This window comes from Tuber melanosporum, assembly GCF_000151645.1.
Source record: "Tuber melanosporum whole genome shotgun sequence assembly, scaffold_182, strain Mel28".
In the NCBI taxonomy this organism is placed as follows: domain Eukaryota; kingdom Fungi; phylum Ascomycota; class Pezizomycetes; order Pezizales; family Tuberaceae; genus Tuber; species Tuber melanosporum.
The window spans coordinates 93,816-110,333 of record NW_003298844.1 but is presented as its reverse complement, the minus strand read 5'-3'; the positions used below and the strand labels follow the sequence as shown (position 1 = coordinate 110,333).

The 16,518-nt window shown below is 49.0% G+C and overlaps 6 protein-coding genes; 3 read left to right on the top strand and 3 right to left on the bottom strand.

Moving 5' to 3' along the window:
- The window catches only part of GSTUM_00003618001 (uncharacterized protein), a gene marked incomplete at its 5' end in the record, with an annotated part of 3,260 nt that extends 2,557 nt beyond the window's left edge, over nt 1-703 (top strand). The window contains one exon of the mRNA XM_002837305.2: nt 1-703. This exon is cut by the window's left edge and continues 2,557 nt beyond it.
- Nucleotides 704-784: 81 nt separating this feature from the next.
- Nucleotides 785-1,915, bottom strand: GSTUM_00003617001 (uncharacterized protein; the record flags this gene model as incomplete). XM_002837304.2 has 1 exon in its annotated part: nt 785-1,915. One exon carries the CDS (start codon nt 1,913-1,915, stop codon nt 860-862), a length of 1,056 nt encoding a protein of 351 aa, XP_002837350.1. The 3' UTR covers nt 785-859.
- Nucleotides 1,916-2,367: 452 nt separating this feature from the next.
- On the top strand, nt 2,368-3,981 carry GSTUM_00003616001 (uncharacterized protein; the record flags this gene model as incomplete). XM_002837303.2 has 4 exons in its annotated part: nt 2,368-2,924; nt 2,983-3,324; nt 3,391-3,570; nt 3,628-3,981. The coding sequence occupies exons 1-4, from the start codon at nt 2,508-2,510 to the stop codon at nt 3,979-3,981; spliced, it is 1,293 nt and encodes a 430-aa protein (XP_002837349.1). The 5' UTR covers nt 2,368-2,507.
- A 4,065-nt stretch (nt 3,982-8,046) lies between these two features.
- Nucleotides 8,047-9,848, bottom strand: GSTUM_00003615001 (uncharacterized protein; the record flags this gene model as incomplete). XM_002837302.2 has 5 exons in its annotated part: nt 9,311-9,848; nt 9,189-9,228; nt 8,967-9,124; nt 8,382-8,903; nt 8,047-8,322 (listed from the first exon to the last, which is right to left on the bottom strand). The coding sequence occupies exons 1-5, from the start codon at nt 9,803-9,805 to the stop codon at nt 8,047-8,049; spliced, it is 1,491 nt and encodes a 496-aa protein (XP_002837348.1). The 5' UTR covers nt 9,806-9,848.
- A 218-nt stretch (nt 9,849-10,066) lies between these two features.
- On the bottom strand, nt 10,067-13,487 carry GSTUM_00003614001 (uncharacterized protein). XM_002837301.2 has 5 exons: nt 13,269-13,487; nt 13,053-13,202; nt 12,884-12,986; nt 11,078-12,831; nt 10,067-11,015 (listed from the first exon to the last, which is right to left on the bottom strand). The coding sequence occupies exons 1-5, from the start codon at nt 13,302-13,304 to the stop codon at nt 10,599-10,601; spliced, it is 2,460 nt and encodes an 819-aa protein (XP_002837347.1). The 5' UTR covers nt 13,305-13,487; the 3' UTR covers nt 10,067-10,598.
- A 197-nt stretch (nt 13,488-13,684) lies between these two features.
- GSTUM_00003613001 (uncharacterized protein) lies at nt 13,685-14,971 on the top strand. XM_002837300.2 has 4 exons: nt 13,685-13,816; nt 13,883-14,043; nt 14,119-14,437; nt 14,507-14,971. Exons 1-4 carry the CDS (start codon nt 13,754-13,756, stop codon nt 14,630-14,632), a joined length of 669 nt encoding a protein of 222 aa, XP_002837346.1. The 5' UTR covers nt 13,685-13,753; the 3' UTR covers nt 14,633-14,971.
- Nucleotides 14,972-16,518: the final 1,547 nt, after the last annotated feature.

Here is a 16,518-nt window from a genome sequence, read left to right as displayed (position 1 = left end):
AAGCCTTTCGGGTGCCTGATAATAGCCCCCCCTACTACTACTAGTTCTTCAACAGAGAGTATACTAACGGGTGACGAAGGCGGAACAAGACGAACGCCGGAGATTAGAAGGAATTCTACGCAGTCTCAAGAAAGAGCAACTCCAACGAAAGGGCTACACATCCACATCCTCTACACAATAGTTCCCCATCACCAGCCCGAAACACCTCCTCTCCCCTGCTCCCTTCGCTCTGTTCGTTCCACCAAACGTTCATTACCATCCCATCGCCCGAAGTGACTACCACCACCACTATGATATTATATTTCGCGGGGCTCCGCATGTCGGGGTTGGACCCCAAAGTGACATACGGGACCCCGTAGGAATGATAATGACGGCGGATAAAATATAATATACAAAAAGAGAAAGGAAAAAGAAAGGAAACCAACAAGTTAAGGGGAAATACTATCGGGATGGGAAAAAAAAGGAAAAAAAAAGGTTGGAGTAAGATTGAAGCGCTTTTTTCTTTTCTTTGCTCTTTTCTCGATATATCTTCTATCCTCTTTCTCGCCTTGCAAGCTCTTGAATACTTTCTCTTCGCTCTCGCAACTGGATTGGTTTGCCGTTTCTTGTCCTTTTTTACTTTTATATATAACTTGTCCGAGTGGAATAATTGTTCTGTCGATCAACTTCTTGGGTTATTGTATCTAATCTATTCTCTCACCTATGACAGCTCCGTCTGCTTGGTCGCGTGGGACCCTCTTCCCCATCTTGACCTGAATGTTACTCCTTTTTCGTATAGTATCATAACAAGCTTAATCCCTGGGTGTATTTGGTATGCACTACAAAACAATGTCCCTCTGAACAATATCGAACAGACCCTTCAAGCAGAGAACCCCGGTATCTCAATCCCGACCTTCTGCTCCTTGGCAATCTTGACAATCTCTTCGGCAGCAATTAGGTCCATGATCGCTAGCCCAACACATTTAAACACCACGTCGCCCAGGTACTTTTCACCAAGGCCGTTCTCAAGGTCGCTGACCACGCTCCCAATATCCATCAAGTCCTCCGCCTTGAGTCCGGCCTGTATCACTTCCCCCGCCTCAACAAGACACGCTTCGACAGAGTCCACAACCACCGTCACAGACTCTCTCCTTAAATACCCAGGGCTAAGCTCTTTCATATGCGGCTTATACGAGCCGATCAAGGAGATATATCGCTCTTTCTCATCCGTCAGGAATTCCACAGGGAACAACTCCACTCTCGACGGCGTGCAGCAGAATATTGCATCCGCCTCGTGGAGCTCATCTTGAACATCCTGATCAATTCCCCCGCCGTACGTTTTCCAGCCTACTCTCGTCCCAGATTCTACCCCGCCACGGAACTTACCCACAAATGCCTCCATCTTCTCTGGGCTATTCCCTTCCCGCCCGATAATGGACAACCTCCCCAGAGTAGGGCACAACTTGAGCAAAAGTCTTGAAATCCACTCTGCCTGTTTCCCCGTGCTAAATACCACTGCCTTCTTCACGGCCAACCCATATCTGATCCTCCCGAGTAACAGCGCAATACTAACACATGCTGTCCTGAACGCGGTGATCTCCTCCGCGTTCAGAACTGCAAGTAATCTTCCCGCAGCGTCCTGCAGCGTGATCACGCCATTCGGTGGGGACGGAGGAGCCGGAGGTGTTGGTAGGGTTACGGATTTTATGGACGTTAGGTTCGGGGTTGAGCAGGGCATTATGAGGGTTGTGTAGTTGGCGATATTATCCTGGAGGGTTTGGCGAGGAGGTTGGGTTATTATGGGGGTGGGTTGGGTGAGGGTTTGTAAGGACGCTGTTAAGGAGGCGATAATGCTGCGAATTGCGGGTGCTGGGAGGGACGTGAGGAGGGAGGTTATGGTAGTGTGAGTGAGGATTAGCGGGGTGGGTGTAGACATGTTGGCGGAGCATATGGCTCGAATCGTGGAGCAGAGTGATGTTGGGAATCAGGCTCGGTTCGGATAAGTTATCACGGGGGCTGTTGCGTGCATCAGCAGTCTGGGGCGGTCGCGTAGGGTAAACTTTGACCCCCAGCATCACAAGAGATCTCTAGCAACTCGCGGTTTGAGCTAAGTCGATCTTAGACCCTCACTAGTAAGAAAATCATAACCCGAGATAGTATCCTGCGATCCTAATCCACCAGTGGGTATGATACTCGAGTACAGTACTCGTACTGGTAAAGCCACAACCAAATTAGTTACCGGTACCGGTAATAGCAAATGCCCAGCTTTGGTTCATGTCACGTGTTCTGCCCCTGCACCTATCAACAGCTTGTAACGAATTCATTGATAAACACTTAATGACGTCAGGATTACAATCGCCATACTAGCATCTAAATTCCATTCCTTCACAAACCCAACCACAAAGCAAGCTATTAGACAAGCAAATGCGTACTACGAGTACAATGTCAAGTACTCCCAATACCTATGAAATAAATACGATCCAAACCCCGGAATACCCCACCTCTCCCTACACCACCCATACATCACCATGTTCCGCAAAACGCCCACCACCAATGTGACCCGCTCACTCTTCCTACCGAATGCCCGGCGGTCTTTCCTCAGCAGATCGCCGCCCCTCCGGACACTACCAGTAGTTCTCGGACAGAAGCCCCCATTGGGCCCCTTGCGTGCCCCGATGCCCCGTCCATTGATAGCACACGTTCAACCGTTCACAAGACTTTCTCCAAGATGGAAGCAAGCGTCCAAAACCAATAAGGTGAAGTCGGAAACAGCCAAACGGGAAGCAGAACTCGAGAAAGTGCTGCAGGAGAAGCTCGAGGCACACCCCGAAGAAGTCACCACGACCAGTTCAATGACGCCCATTTTCGGGGGCCAACCAAAGGTGCCGCCGAGAGGGGAGCCCCCAGACGAGACGGATATGCTTAGGGGGTTGAAGTCGGATTTTGTATGTTCCCTACTATAATTTCTATTAGACAGAGGGGGGAGCTAATTGTGCGGTACAGCATGCTATTAAAGAAACCTTCGCGCTAAAAGAAGTTCCCAAGGAAGTTTACTACATTGGTCTTGGGGGCACGTTCCCATACGCGGCGATATCGGCGTCGACTTTGTATTTGGCTTGGGATATCAACTACGCGCATCACAATGGAGTTGGGTATCCGGTTAGTGCGGAGACGGCAGAGCAAGTGTTGAATTTTATGGAACCGCTACAGGTTGGGCTTGGCGCTGTTATTTTGTCGTTCTTGGGAGCTGTCCATTGGGGGTTGGAGATGGCGGGGTATGGGGGTAAGCATGGGTACAAGAGGTATGCGTTGAGCATACTTGCACCGGCGCTAGCGTGGCCGACAGTACGTTTCCCCCCCCCCAAATGAGTCTTATTTGAGGGATGATGTGGACTCATGAGGTATCGTTAGATATTGCTGCCATTCGACTACGCACTGATCACCCAGTTTCTCGGGTTCACGGGGATGTATTTCGCAGATTCAACGGCGACCGGATGGGGATGGGCACCGCCCTGGTATATGACATACAGGTTTATTTTGACCTTTGTTGTCGGGGCATCGATTGTCCTCTCCTTGGTAGGACGGGGGCAGGTACCTACCCACGTCCACATCCCGTCAGATCTTTACTAATTACCTCGGGCATCAAAGATCGGAGACTCGGTCAGCAAAGTGCCCGGCCCAGCAAGCTACCTCCAAGATCTCCGCGACTCGCAATGGGAGAACCTCCAAAAAGAAGAAGACGAGCGCCGAAGAAAAATAAGGAGACAAGATGCCGAGGAGAGGAAAAAAAAGGCTGCGAAGACAAAACCAAAAGATGACGGCATCGGCGGGGGTGCCGGCGAAAGCAAAGTCGACAAGCAAGCCGTTGACCCAGCAGAACGCACGAAAGGTGGCGAACAGAGAGAGCAAGGGGCCTACTCGGACGATAAGCCAGGTGCTTCCAGTGCCAGAGGGGCAAGCAGCACAGAGCTCGAGTCTACTGAGCCCAGTAAGGAGAACTAGAATACTATAAGACCGACGTCAGAGAGGACGCAGAACACGCAGCCAAGGGGGCGAATACTTGACATGGGGTTCATTTGTAACGAGGGGAGAATGAAATTGGTTCCGCTGTATTTACAAGGTGACGAAGATATGGCGAGTATGAATGGGGAGGGGGGGTTAATTAAATGATTTGTGAACACACTGTGAAAAATCGGGGCGAGTGAGATGCTGTGATTGGTGATATGCTGTTGCGTGCGCAAAAGCGATCTTGGTGCCAAACCCACAAGCAGACCGCAGGCAACCGAATGAGGAAATTTCACCTAATCAAGTTACCGGTCCACTCCCGCACGACGGGAGGTGAGAGCTCTCCGGGAACAAAGTCCCTACCCCATGACGGTTGTCCAAAGGGGTGAATCCAGTGAGTGAAAGCACGCGTAGCACATGTATCAATCGCTTCCCACCATGATGTGGATATCATGCATCCTCCACCCATCCAGGGAGCAAATTAGCCAGAGCGCGCAAAAGCCATTCAACACCAACTTCGAGTTCATTTGGCTAACGTTAACGCGTATCATATCTAGCACGATCAGGGATGAGGAACCATTGAAAGGCCCAAAGCATGGGATTTACAAAAGTAGATGAAAAGCTATGGCCCAATAAATACCGGTAGTAGGAAAGCGCTTGCTTCCAACACTGGCATCAAACAAGCTATCATATTCCGTGGTAATGCTCGTTCGTCATAGGAGTCCTCGTTGCGGAAATTGCTAACGAATTAGATCTCCTTATATAGCCCGCCTTATCGTCCTCGAGTACGATACGGACAACCTATGTTCCATCCCCATCACAACCCCATAGACATTTATATTGCTATCATTGTCACCCCTCCTCTCACTTCCACCAAACACCCTCTCGCGACTTACGGCACCGCCCCGCGGTAATTGCCATCTTTGTTCTAAATCCGGAGTGAATCTGCCACAAAAACTCTGTTTAAATGTTTTCTTTCGATCGAAGGAAATTATAGACTCTTGGGTGAACATATAGTACACCCGTCCAAACCTCTATACGGATATTTTTACGTACTAGTAGTCGAGTTAGGATTTGTCAGTTCTTGATTAAAACCTAGTTCTTGGTGTTAATGTGAGGGCTATTTCTACTGTATCATAGTAAGATAAGCTACTGTGGCTCGAGACTTCCATCACATTTGCTCTCGTTGTTTTCTGGTTGTAGACCTTCGCACATTGATTGTTTTTTTTTTTTTTTCCACAATTGGTTTTTTCCTCTCCTCCTCTCTAAAGTGTAGACCTGGGGGTTCTTTTGATATTGTGAAGAAGAGGAAAGGAAGAAGAAAAAAATTGAAGTGCAAGTATTTCTGATACCCACGGATAGCGACGCAACACCCAGATATTAGCTAAGGTATGGCAGTGATTACTTCCCACTACGGACACGATTTAATAGAGATCACGAGTGAAAACCTTTTGAGCAACATATTGGACGGGGAGGCAAATCAATCAGTCAAAACGCACCGGAAAAGTAGAAATCCGAAAAAGCCAATTGAGGTCCAACACTAGAAAGACGAAACACAGGGGCGCAGGAGGATATTCCCGATAGCACACCATACCAGATTTTCCCTCTTTTGAGCCGAGTTCAGATGCTTTGGTTTTGTCAAAAAATTTCCGCAGTGAGGATCCGAGCAAAATTCACGTATGATACAAAGCGAGCCATTTCCACGTCTGACCCAACGCATTGTTTGAAAGGTTCTCCGAACCCGCATCTCAATACCCACCAGCGCTGCAAGAGACACTAATCCCTTAAGGGAATTGATGTGCGGAGTATATCTACCGCCAGAATCTTCTCAACTACGTCTTGCCCGGAAGAACCACGCCAATTCCCGGCGCCTACAAGAGAGCTCGGACGTAGCGAATTTCGCGATTACCTGTTGTGCTTGAGGCAATCGACACGAGAATTCTACCACCAAGAGAAAAATTGATCCTCCTTGGCTTCCGGGGGGGGGGGTAGATAGTGGCCGTGTAAGGCACATTAAGTTCTATTCCCTATGCCAAGGGCACCCCGTCTAAGCCCAGTCGAATCTTGGCCCCGGCGTGATATGGTGCGAAAATCAATTAAATGTCAGCTCAGCGACAAATATATCCAACCCCAGAACTGCTTTACCCCTCACCTTCTTCCTACATGCGCAGCCCGCAAGCACCTGACTCCAAACGCAACGTCTCCGAATGCCCATAGAGAAGGAAGGATGCACCTTCCAGCCCATCAAGCGAATTCGCCTATCCATGAGTCTCCACGGCTAGACACCTCATCAGCCAAGTTTCCCCCAGTATACTTGGTCACAATAATTCACTCGATTCTTCCCGACTTCACTGAGTACTGTACAGTACCAAAGGTGATAATAATATTATTATGATAGATGCAAGCGCAACGAATAGAATGGGAGGATCAACGCAGAGTCACCTCGAACAGACAGACCCACCCACTCCGCAGAAACAAACTACGACTAAATTTCCTGAGAAACTCCTTCCGATCCATCCATTTATCATACCTGTCGGATATCCCTTCAGCAATATCAGATATTACCGGTATCATACCACTTGTGCATCCAACCACCCAGCCAGCGGAGAAAGGCCCTGCGAAGTAAACGACAACAGGCGTGAGTTGTCCTCCTGACTAAAGTCCTCGGGTCGTGAGCCCAGTCAACGATACGACAGGTATGATATCAAACGTTACTTCCTCCCGGTGGTGTGTATCACTAGGGTGATAGGATCGATCCCGTTCAGCGGTCGGGGTAAGGCAGCCAAGTACCCAGTGAGGCTTTGAGTGGCTCAGGTGGTATGATATGATTACTAAGGGGGATGTTTGATTCGCCTTTGGTTTTTGCAAGGTTAGTGTTTGGCAGTGCATAGACTACCTTACTCAAGTAGCCGGATTGAAATCAGAAGGTGGCTAAGCGAGTCATGCGATAGGGACTTCTAATTCCAATCCAGCCGTTTGAGTATCATACAAACTTCATAAATTAGGGTTTAATCAATGTTTCGAGATATCATACCCAGAACTGGTAAAATCCCAGGCTTTCTTCCCCCACATTAAATAATAATACTATTTTCAGCACTATCATATTATTATTTAAGGCACAATCCCAAATAGATACAAATTGTTTTCTTATGTATCATATCATACCTTGAAAAGGTTCCCTAAAAGTGTTTGGCAACACGTAAATTACCTTACAAACCACGACGAGCCAAACACCCCCTCCCTAACTTCTCGCGTACCGTAATTCTAGAGGAGGAGCGCGCCGGCTAGATTTATGCTTTGGAAAAAGAAAAAAAGAAAAAAAAAAAAAAGTTCCTCCCTGAAAGGGACTATGATACGAGATTAACGAGCACGCTCATTTCTGCTAAAAACCTTGAGCGAATAGCCCCGATTCGTTCACGGCGGAAGGTGTCGAAAAGGAAGAGAAGAGTAAAATTATTCCATAATATTATTATTAACACTCACATCCTTCCCCTTATTTCCTCCTCCTCCTGAAACAACCACTACCCTGCGTACTATTGTAGCTCTTAGAAATTACACGATAGTCCCTACCGACGAGGTGGCGGAAGTGAGAGAGCGAGGGTCTAGTGACCAGGAGTGACTCTGCCGATACAGGACAGTCCGTGGGAGAAGTGGCCTTACCAACTCATCGCACGGCCCATTCGGGAGACTTCCCCCCCCATGAGATAGTCTATTCCTGGGACCTCGCAGGTATGGGTATTGATCGATTCTGGGGGCCTCGTGACTCGATCAGACACTAGATATCACTCGTCCTTGAGTCGCCGGCTTCGGCGGGCTTGAAGGCCCACGGGACGCACTAATAGTTGGCCGAACGACCAACTTGTAGGCGCTATAGCCACCGATTACATCCCTACTTCTCGCCCGCTTGTATCATAAAGTATTCCATACTTACTTTACTCCCAACGCCACCAAACTTTTTTGTCCCTGGATTGACACCCATACATTATTCAAAACCACAGAGCAGCAATTCCAAACTAGGTATCAAATTATACCCCCGCCCCCACCAAGAACATTCCCGATCCCTCAACTCGCCAACCTTTGATACCCCTCCGCCCTACGCTTAACTTCCATCATACCGAAGCACGCAGGAGTATGCACAAGATGGCCCCTCCTCTTCCTCACGAAGCCAGCAAACAATCCCGCGGCGAGTAATACTGCAACAGCACTCACAACAGCCAGATACCTGAACTCTGCGGGCCTCGCAAATATCGCCGTCATAGCATACGATCCCAGCTCGAAAGTATTTTGCACAGAGGCTTCTGTGGCAGAGAAGGATCCTCGATATCCTGGCTCCACTTCCTATTCATCCCAGATTTTCAGTCCCAGTTAGAAGCACGACAAAGAAGAGGAGGGGAAACATCTTGGATAATTATCTGCACAAAAAGATCAAACCCCCAGAGTCCAATCCTGCTAAATATGACTCCGAGAATCAACCCACCAGCCGCCATCTTTGGATCCTCCGAGAACCAGACTGTGCTAACGCCGCCGGCGACACAGAGGAGCTGCCAGTTCACGGACCAGAGGCAGCCGCGGATGGGGCCTACACGTGACATTACCAGCGGCGCGAGCCAGGTCGCGGAGATCTCGAAGAGGACGGAAATACCGCGGACACTGCTGATGTGGAGTGGGGTGTAGCCGGATGCGAGTAGGTAGGTTATCATCTGCGCACCGAAGTTCAGGACTGTGAAGTACACGATTGACAAAGCAAGGGATGGGAGGGCGGCAGAGTGGTGGAGGTATTTTGATATGGGAGTGTATATGCTGCGGAGGTATGAATGTGGTTGTGGTAGTGTCTCGATTCGTTCCTGATCTTCTAGGGGGGCGGAGGCGGAGGTGGGGTGTGTCTTGGGTTCTTGAAGGGCTGGGACCATGCGGTATACCTATCATACCCTTAGCCATATATATCGTAGAATAAGGTGGCATAACCCGAGAGTTAAGCTGACATCGGCAATGGCAAAGCACTCCACGCCAACGGATGCCAAGTTCAATCCCAGGACGACATATATCGCCACGACGGTGGATATCCCGTCGGCCGCCGAAACCGCCAATGGGCCAAGCAACTTGCAGAAAAGGTCGATCCTGCGCATTTGCGAGTTCAAGACTACACTCCTTAGATTAGCGGCACTACATTCTACAAACAAGCAAGCAAATGAACAAGCCCACACCTAGGAGCGCACCCTCATCACCCCCAGCAATTAAAACAACCTACAGCACCAAAATCAGCATACCCTACCGTATCTCCCCACCACAACCACCGCCACCAAAGGAAATAAATAAGAAAACAAACCCAATCCCTCTCAACGGCAATCAAATTCCCCACGGAAGCCAACTTCTCACAACACGCCAACACCGCCAAAACCCCCATCACCAGCGCACCCCCAGCCCCCTTACCCGCCGCTCCGACCCCATTCTTAACCACCAGCAAACCGCCGCAAGACAATACCACCGCAACCCTCTGCGCAACGATCGAAACCCTAACCACCCGCAACCGATCCCCAGAATCCACGTGCCGCCCCACCCATGGCGAGCACAGCACCGCCGAGACCCCACGCACCAGTGCATACAGCGAGCCCGGCAGGAGCGTGTCCGGGTGCAAGTTCGCGATGAACAGGAGTGCACCAAATTCAAAGACTCGGGAGTTCCAGGTTGAGAGGAGGTGGGAGAGGTATAGGCGTAGAGTTATGTTTTTGGGAAGGTGGCGCGGCGGGAGTGGGGGTGGGGGTGCGGCTGGGAGGAGTAGCTCGGTGCCTGATCGAGTATCCTCGCTAATACCTGACCCCATCTTTTGTCCTTTGTCCGGGGAGAGAGGAAGGGTGCTTCAGAATTTTCGTCTTGATGGTGTGAAGCGAGCTGAACCATAGAATATAAATTAAGTTACTTGCTCACCCGAGACCCAGGTTCGGCGAGCGGGGTGGAAAATCATACATTTACGAAATAAAATTCATTCCCACGTGATGCCAGCACAAATCCATCCTGTACGGGGACAGCTCTGCTCCATTGTACTGTAAACTGCAACCCTCAAATTCAGTATCATAACCTATGGCACAAAACAAAAAGGTTTCTTACATACATACACCTAAAGGAAATTCAGTTTACACATCTATCCGTGATCCCCCTCCCAAACAGCCCATCTTATAAGTACACAAAACCCACACTCCACCCCCGAGATATCATTCAGGTCACAAGCGCCTAGGCAAAAACCTCATCATGATTTTCCATCTATGAAACATCCCCACAACCCAAAGAGTAGATGAAGAAAAAAATAAAAAATGACGAGCGCCCAACAATGAAAAACACACACCTCCTTATGAGAAGTAAGAGCAAAAGGCAGTCCGCGACCCAGAAATAATTCCCGCCTACTCTCTTCTTTTTCTTTTGTCTCCATGTTGTGTCTCCGGCGTTCAATCTATGGATGAATATCGGGTGGAGGGACGCTCCGCACGAGCAAAAGGACGAGAGGGGGATCAAAGAGCAAAAACGAAGCTATAGAACGGGGAAAGCGATAGGCGCAGTAGATAGAAAATATCATACATTCACCCATACAATTATGGATAATAAAGAAGGGGGGAGAATGCTTATACTGGCTTCTCTCCAGTCTTTGTATCAACTCCACCCGCCGGTGCCGGGCCACCTTCTAATGTTGGCCCACCAAATACACCCTCGGGGATCTTGATAGGTGCGTTGGGAAGGATTTTCAGCTTATCTGGGAGCTTTTCACCCGCAATGACCTTCCTCATTTCATCCAGGTTGAGGCTTTCGTATTCTAGGAGCGCCTCTGCTAGACGGTCTAATTCTTTGCGATGCTCGGTAAGGATTGAAGTGGCACGCGCACGAGACTCTTCGATAATTCGGCGGACCTCCTTTTCGACGAGCTCTTTGGTCTTTGGGGAGAGATCCTGGTAGCCTTCCGATACGTCGACGTCTCCGACAAGTTCGGACATTCCCAATTCCATAACCATACGGCGGGCAATTCTAGTCGCTTGGCGAAGATCCTGCATGAATTTGTTAGTACGACGAGTTGGTAGAGTAGGTAAAAATAAATCCCGGGGTATACCGAAGAGCATCCACCAGTAACATTCTCAGTTCCATAAACAATCTCCTCCGCAATCTTGCCGCCAAGGGCAGAATCGATGTGGGCAATCATTTGTTTCTTTGACATGGAGAGTCTGTCACCCTCGGGAAGATATGAAGTAACACCAAGAGCCTGACCCCTGGGCATAATTGTAACCTTGTACACGGGAGTGTGGCCTTGGGTTTTCAGCCCAACCAAGGCATGACCTCCTTCATGATAGGCTGTCATTTTCTTCTCTTCTTCAGGGATGACAGCACTTCGCCTCTCGGCTCCCATAACAATTTTATCCTTTGCCCATTCAAAATGTTCGATTCCAACGCTGGTAGCCTTCAGCCTACTGGCCCGGACAGCTGCTTGGTTAACCAAGTTTTCCAACTCGGCACCAGAGAATCCTGGTGTGCCCCTGGCAAGAATAGAAAGATCAATTTCAGGAGCAATCTTGATATTTTTAGCATGGTGCCTGAGAATGGCGATTCTTCCACGGACATCAGGCAACGGAACGTTGATGTTCCTGTCAAAACGGCCGGGTCGGGTAAGAGCCTTGTCGAGAAGTTGGGGAAAATTAGTGGCAGCCAGGAATATAACTCCACTATTAGGGGAGAAGCCGTCCAAATCCACAAGCAATTGGTTGAGTGTCTGTTTAACATATGCCGCATCACGTTCATTGCGTTTGCCCCCTATGGCGTCCAATTCATCGATGAAAACAATAGCAGGTGCCTTAGCACGAGCCTGGGCGAAGAGTTCCCGAACACGCTTAGCTCCCACACCAACATAGACTTCGTCAAATTCGCTGCCGGACATGAAAAAGAATGGAACACCCGCCTCTCCAGCAACCGCACGAGCAAGAAGGGTTTTTCCGGTTCCGGGCGGCCCAACAAGAAGAACCCCTTTCGGCAATTTCCCACCAAGAGTTGAGAATTGGGTAGGATCCTTCAAGAATTCGACCAACTCCTGGAGGTCCTCCTTGGCTTCATCGCACCCATGCACATCAGTAAACCGGGCAGTTTGCTGAGACGCTTGAGCTTCGTTCGATTGGGTTCCGGTAGCTTTCCTCATCGGACCAGTGGCTTCAATGGCGAGAGTAAGGAATACCAATAGGAAATACGCAGTAAGACCAAAGTAGAAGAGGAACTTGACCCATTTGAACACAACCCCGCTGACAGATTCATCAACGACAACATGAATCGGGCTATCCTTGTCAGCCCCACGACCATATCCAGCAGTTCCAGAGGTGCCACGAGAAGTAGCAAAAGTCCCACCGCGAGACTGGGCAGCAATAGCTTGACTAATAGCCTGAATTTCCCCATTTGTCAAAGCATCGTTCTCCACGATTTCATTCCTTCTATCCAAGATCATGCGAGCCTTTTCGATTTGACCAGTGTTTTCAAGCGCCTTGACGTATTTGTCCTCACAAGCCCGACTTGTAGCATATTGTCCAGTTTGATAGCGATCGATAACGAATTGTGGAAGGTTGGCCCGGAGCAGCGTGTCGTAAAACTTTTCCTGGGCAACAACATTCTGTGGGGCAGCATTGGCAGCCTGCTCCGCCCGGTATAGAATATGTTGAGAGGGACCAGGAAGGATAAAAGTACGAGCTTGGTTTCGACTGACAGATCTAGGCGCCACCGGAAGGATACGACGAAAAGAGAAGACCGGAAGAGTAGAGAACCGTCGTGAAGTACCAGGAATCGAGGAAAAAGAAGTAGACCAGGGCTGGGTATTTGATTTCCTGAACGCTAATCTCCAATTAGAAACTACAAAATAGCGATAAGTAGAAATGAAACCTACCAGACTGAAGGATACCAGATGCAAGCAAAGGTGGCCCAGTATATTGAGGCGATCGCAGCTCCGGACAAGCTTTCATGAAATCGGGTAGTTCCGCGGCCGAATGCTAGAAACCATTATATGTCAGGACGAAATATTTCTTCACCAACCAGAACGCCAGTACCGGTAATACCTTAATCGGGGTCGCAGGTCTTCTATCAAAACCAGATGGCACATTTGTGGCCTGAACCGTTCTGCTCGCTGAAAACCTGATCCGAGACCAGGGAGACGCAATCGCGGTCGAGAGACGTAAAAGCAATCCCGGAGGAGCAGTTTGGAAGCCCTGAAGCACATTAAAAAAATGCAATTCTGCAGTATAAGCAAGTACAGGAAAGTGGAGGTAATGTACCTGAAGAGCAAGGCCTATAGGAATCTGAGAAGCCATGTCGGCCCCAGATAAAGAAGTGGCACCCAGCAAAAGCTCCTAAACAGTGTCCGCCGAGATAGCTGCGAAAAAAGGAGGTATCAGGAAGGATATAGATAAAGGAGAAACTAAGTGAAATAAGAAAGAGAAAATAATTAGAATGGTAGAAGCAGAGAAATGAAAGTGGGCAAATAATTGGTCGCTAGAAGCCACCTTGGAGGGGGAGCCTTTTTGAATTTTGCCATCACGACTCAAAAAAAATAGATCAAGATCTGTTGACTAATCCACTCATCTGATAATCTCCGGATCAATCAGTCACGTGCGAGCCTCAAATCTGATGTAATCAACATAAACCTTGCCGGATGACCTCGCGGCCCACGACCTTGGCTCAGCAACCCATCGCCTCTTTGCCCTACGGTTCTCAACTTCTCCTTCTCCTACCTGTTTTAAAGCATCTCCATAAGCTTGCAATGAGTGGGATCATAGAGTGGGCTTTTGGGCGGCGCCAAACACCTGCCGAGAGGCTCCGAAAAGTTTGTTTCCTAGCCACGTGCATCTAAGATTACCTTATCATGCTAATCATGGCCCCCCGGCAATAGCATCAACGAGCTCTCGAAAAGGCTCAACGGGAACTCGACAGGGAACGCATGAAGTTGGAACAACAGGAGAAGAAGCTTATTGCTGATATCAAGCGCTCGGCTAAGAATGGGCAGATGGGAGCATGCAAAATTCAAGCGAAGGATCTCGTTCGCACTCGAAGGTAATTTACTATCACATTTTCGTCATTGCTACGGTAATGTCAAGGTCGGGGAGCTCTTTGACCAGGAGGTGATAGGTATATCCAAAAGTTCTACCAAATGAAGACCCAGCTCCAAGCTGTGTCGCTGCGCATCCAGACCGTCCGCTCCAACGAGCAGATGATGGTATCCATGAAGGGTGCTACCACGCTCCTTGGCTCCATGAACCGTTCAATGAACCTCCCCGCGCTCCAACGCATCGCCATGGAATTTGAAAAGGAGAACGACATCATGGACCAACGACAGGAGGTCATGGATGACGCCATTGACGATGTTACTGGATTGGACGACGAGGTGGAAAGTGACGAGGTTGTCAACCAAGTTCTTGACGAGATAGGCGTGGACATGAGCCAGCTGGTGAGCGATAAACGCCCCCTCCCCTCAGCTACTACCTTAACCGATCACTAACATGCGAGTGGAACGTAGCTTGGGGAAACCCCCACAGGGCTTGGCAATATGAATGCCGCCTCTGAAGGGAAAGTTGCTCAAGCGGTTGGTGCGGACAGCATGGACGATGACCTTCAAGCCCGGTTGGATAGCCTTCGACGTTGATATCTGAACAATTTTGTTCTCCCCCGTGCTTTTATTCTCTTTATGGGTTTGGCGTTCGCTGTTATGTTAGTTGAGCTGTGTTAACTCCTCTAATCGACCTTAGTTGTTCAAGTTTGCTATTGTTTCCTCAGGACGGAAGGGCTGTTCGGGTTACCTTTTTTTTTTTTTCTTCTTCTTCCGTTTCTCGCTTGTTCTCATTTCCTTTCTACCCTATCACGTCTTGTCCTGTCATGTTTATCCCGCTTTTCCCTTCCCTCATCTTCTCCCCTCAGATAAATAAGTTATAGTAGCGAAAAACCACTGCGCACTGGCCATTTATAAAAGAAAGTTATGATTCCCAAACCGACGGTTCTCGGAAAAACTACGGTAGGCTGGGCTGTGAAGGAAAAAAAGAAGCTCGAGAGTTCGCGTAGACTAGCCCTACAAAAAAAAGTAAAAATTTAATAAAAATAAAAATTTTAAATTGGAATTTTCCCCCTATCACCGTATACGAGTACGGTACCGTACGGTATTATGCGGTACTCTATTGCACCCCACTCGATCCTGACTGCTTATGAAAGACCCAACGAGACGAGCTTCCATCCGCCAGAAGCGGCGTAAGGATCCTTCCTTTCATTCCTTCCTTCGATCCCGGGATCCCGATCCACACATGAGGGAACATGACAGGACGGAGCTCTCAACCCCCCCCCCCACCCGTCGCAAAGCAAAAACCAAGAGCACCTCCAGGTTCCAGCAGCCGAAGAAACATTTTTCCTTATTTATTTTTTCTTTTTTTTTCTCCCCTTCTATGGAAATTCCACCCCTTCCCGCTTTTTGCATGCGAGCGGTCCGAGTGGTTCTATCTAGCCACATATGACTGCAGTCCAGACCGCCCCGCGCAGACTATGTCTCGGAACTTACTCGAGTATCCATCCACCAGTGACACGGTAGTCACGGTGAGAAGCTGCTTCGACCCGTTGATTTGGGAGTCCGCTGTCGAAAATAGAGAGATTGCTGTTGGTCACCACGTAGAGGATCGGGTTTGGTCAGCGGGGAGGGAGGGAGAGGAAGGGAAGGATGGGTGGGTTAGATTTGCGTGTCCTTGTATTTGGGTTTGACGAAATGACAGATTAGGCGAGTGAGCGGTTGTGATGTTGTACCGGTGTGCTTGTGGGTGAGAAGATTGCTCCGTACCCTGCCCTGCTTAGCCTTACTCGAGTACCTTGCTTTGTCTAAGTTACGGCACTTTAATTACGATAGTTTACGAATCGGATATGGAGTGCACTTTTTACTATAGGAATTCGTTTTTTTTTTCTGCGACCGGGGAAAGCGATTCTGTGCTCGAGTACTTCCTGCCTCTCTCCTTTATGGCCGAACTCGAGGCAGCGAAACAGGAGTCTCAAAGGCTGGTTGCAGCACCGTAATCCACATCGGAGCGAGAACACTGTGACTGGAGAAGGCCCATACCGTACTCGTGTACAACCTTTATAGGACAGGGATTACCTGCATTTGGGTAGTAATTCTCGCTAAATCCGTGCTTTCTTTGCCATAGTCTATGAATGAATGCAGTCACAGCAGGCTCGGATCTTATCCTCATGCGTCCTCACTCGCTACAATAGCACCGTAGCATGGTGGCACCGTCGCACACCAGCCTGCTTCGCCTCATTTGTGGGTGCGCTTAACCTGGATCAGCAAACCAGGAAATCCCAAGGCGCAGATATTTACCGTCCACAAATGGAAAGAACAAGAATGGAAGGAAAAAAAACCACCACATGAATAATTCCATCCATTCTCAGTTCATTCCAGCGAGGGGGGGAAAGCCCAGACATATTTAATCAGCGCAACCAGCCCACTCAGATGACCAAATCCCCATTCTGAAATATACTCTATTGTATTCACAAGGTAGG

Excerpts from the sequence above, each read along its gene's own strand:
- GSTUM_00003614001 (XM_002837301.2), bottom strand. The coding sequence starts at position 13,304 with ATGGCTTCTCAGATTCCTATAGGCCTTGCTCTTCAG. Across the intron at positions 12,987-13,052 it reads GACCTGCGACCCCGATTAAG|CATTCGGCCGCGGAACTACC; the intron begins GTATTACCGGTA and ends AATGGTTTCTAG. Across the intron at positions 11,016-11,077 it reads TTACTGGTGGATGCTCTTCG|GATCTTCGCCAAGCGACTAG; the intron begins GTATACCCCGGG and ends AAATTCATGCAG.
- GSTUM_00003613001 (XM_002837300.2), top strand. The coding sequence starts at position 13,754 with ATGAGTGGGATCATAGAGTGGGCTTTTGGGCGGCGCCAAACACCTGCC. Across the intron at positions 13,817-13,882 it reads CTGCCGAGAGGCTCCGAAAA|CATCAACGAGCTCTCGAAAA; the intron begins GTTTGTTTCCTA and ends CCCCGGCAATAG. Across the intron at positions 14,438-14,506 it reads GCGTGGACATGAGCCAGCTG|CTTGGGGAAACCCCCACAGG; the intron begins GTGAGCGATAAA and ends AGTGGAACGTAG.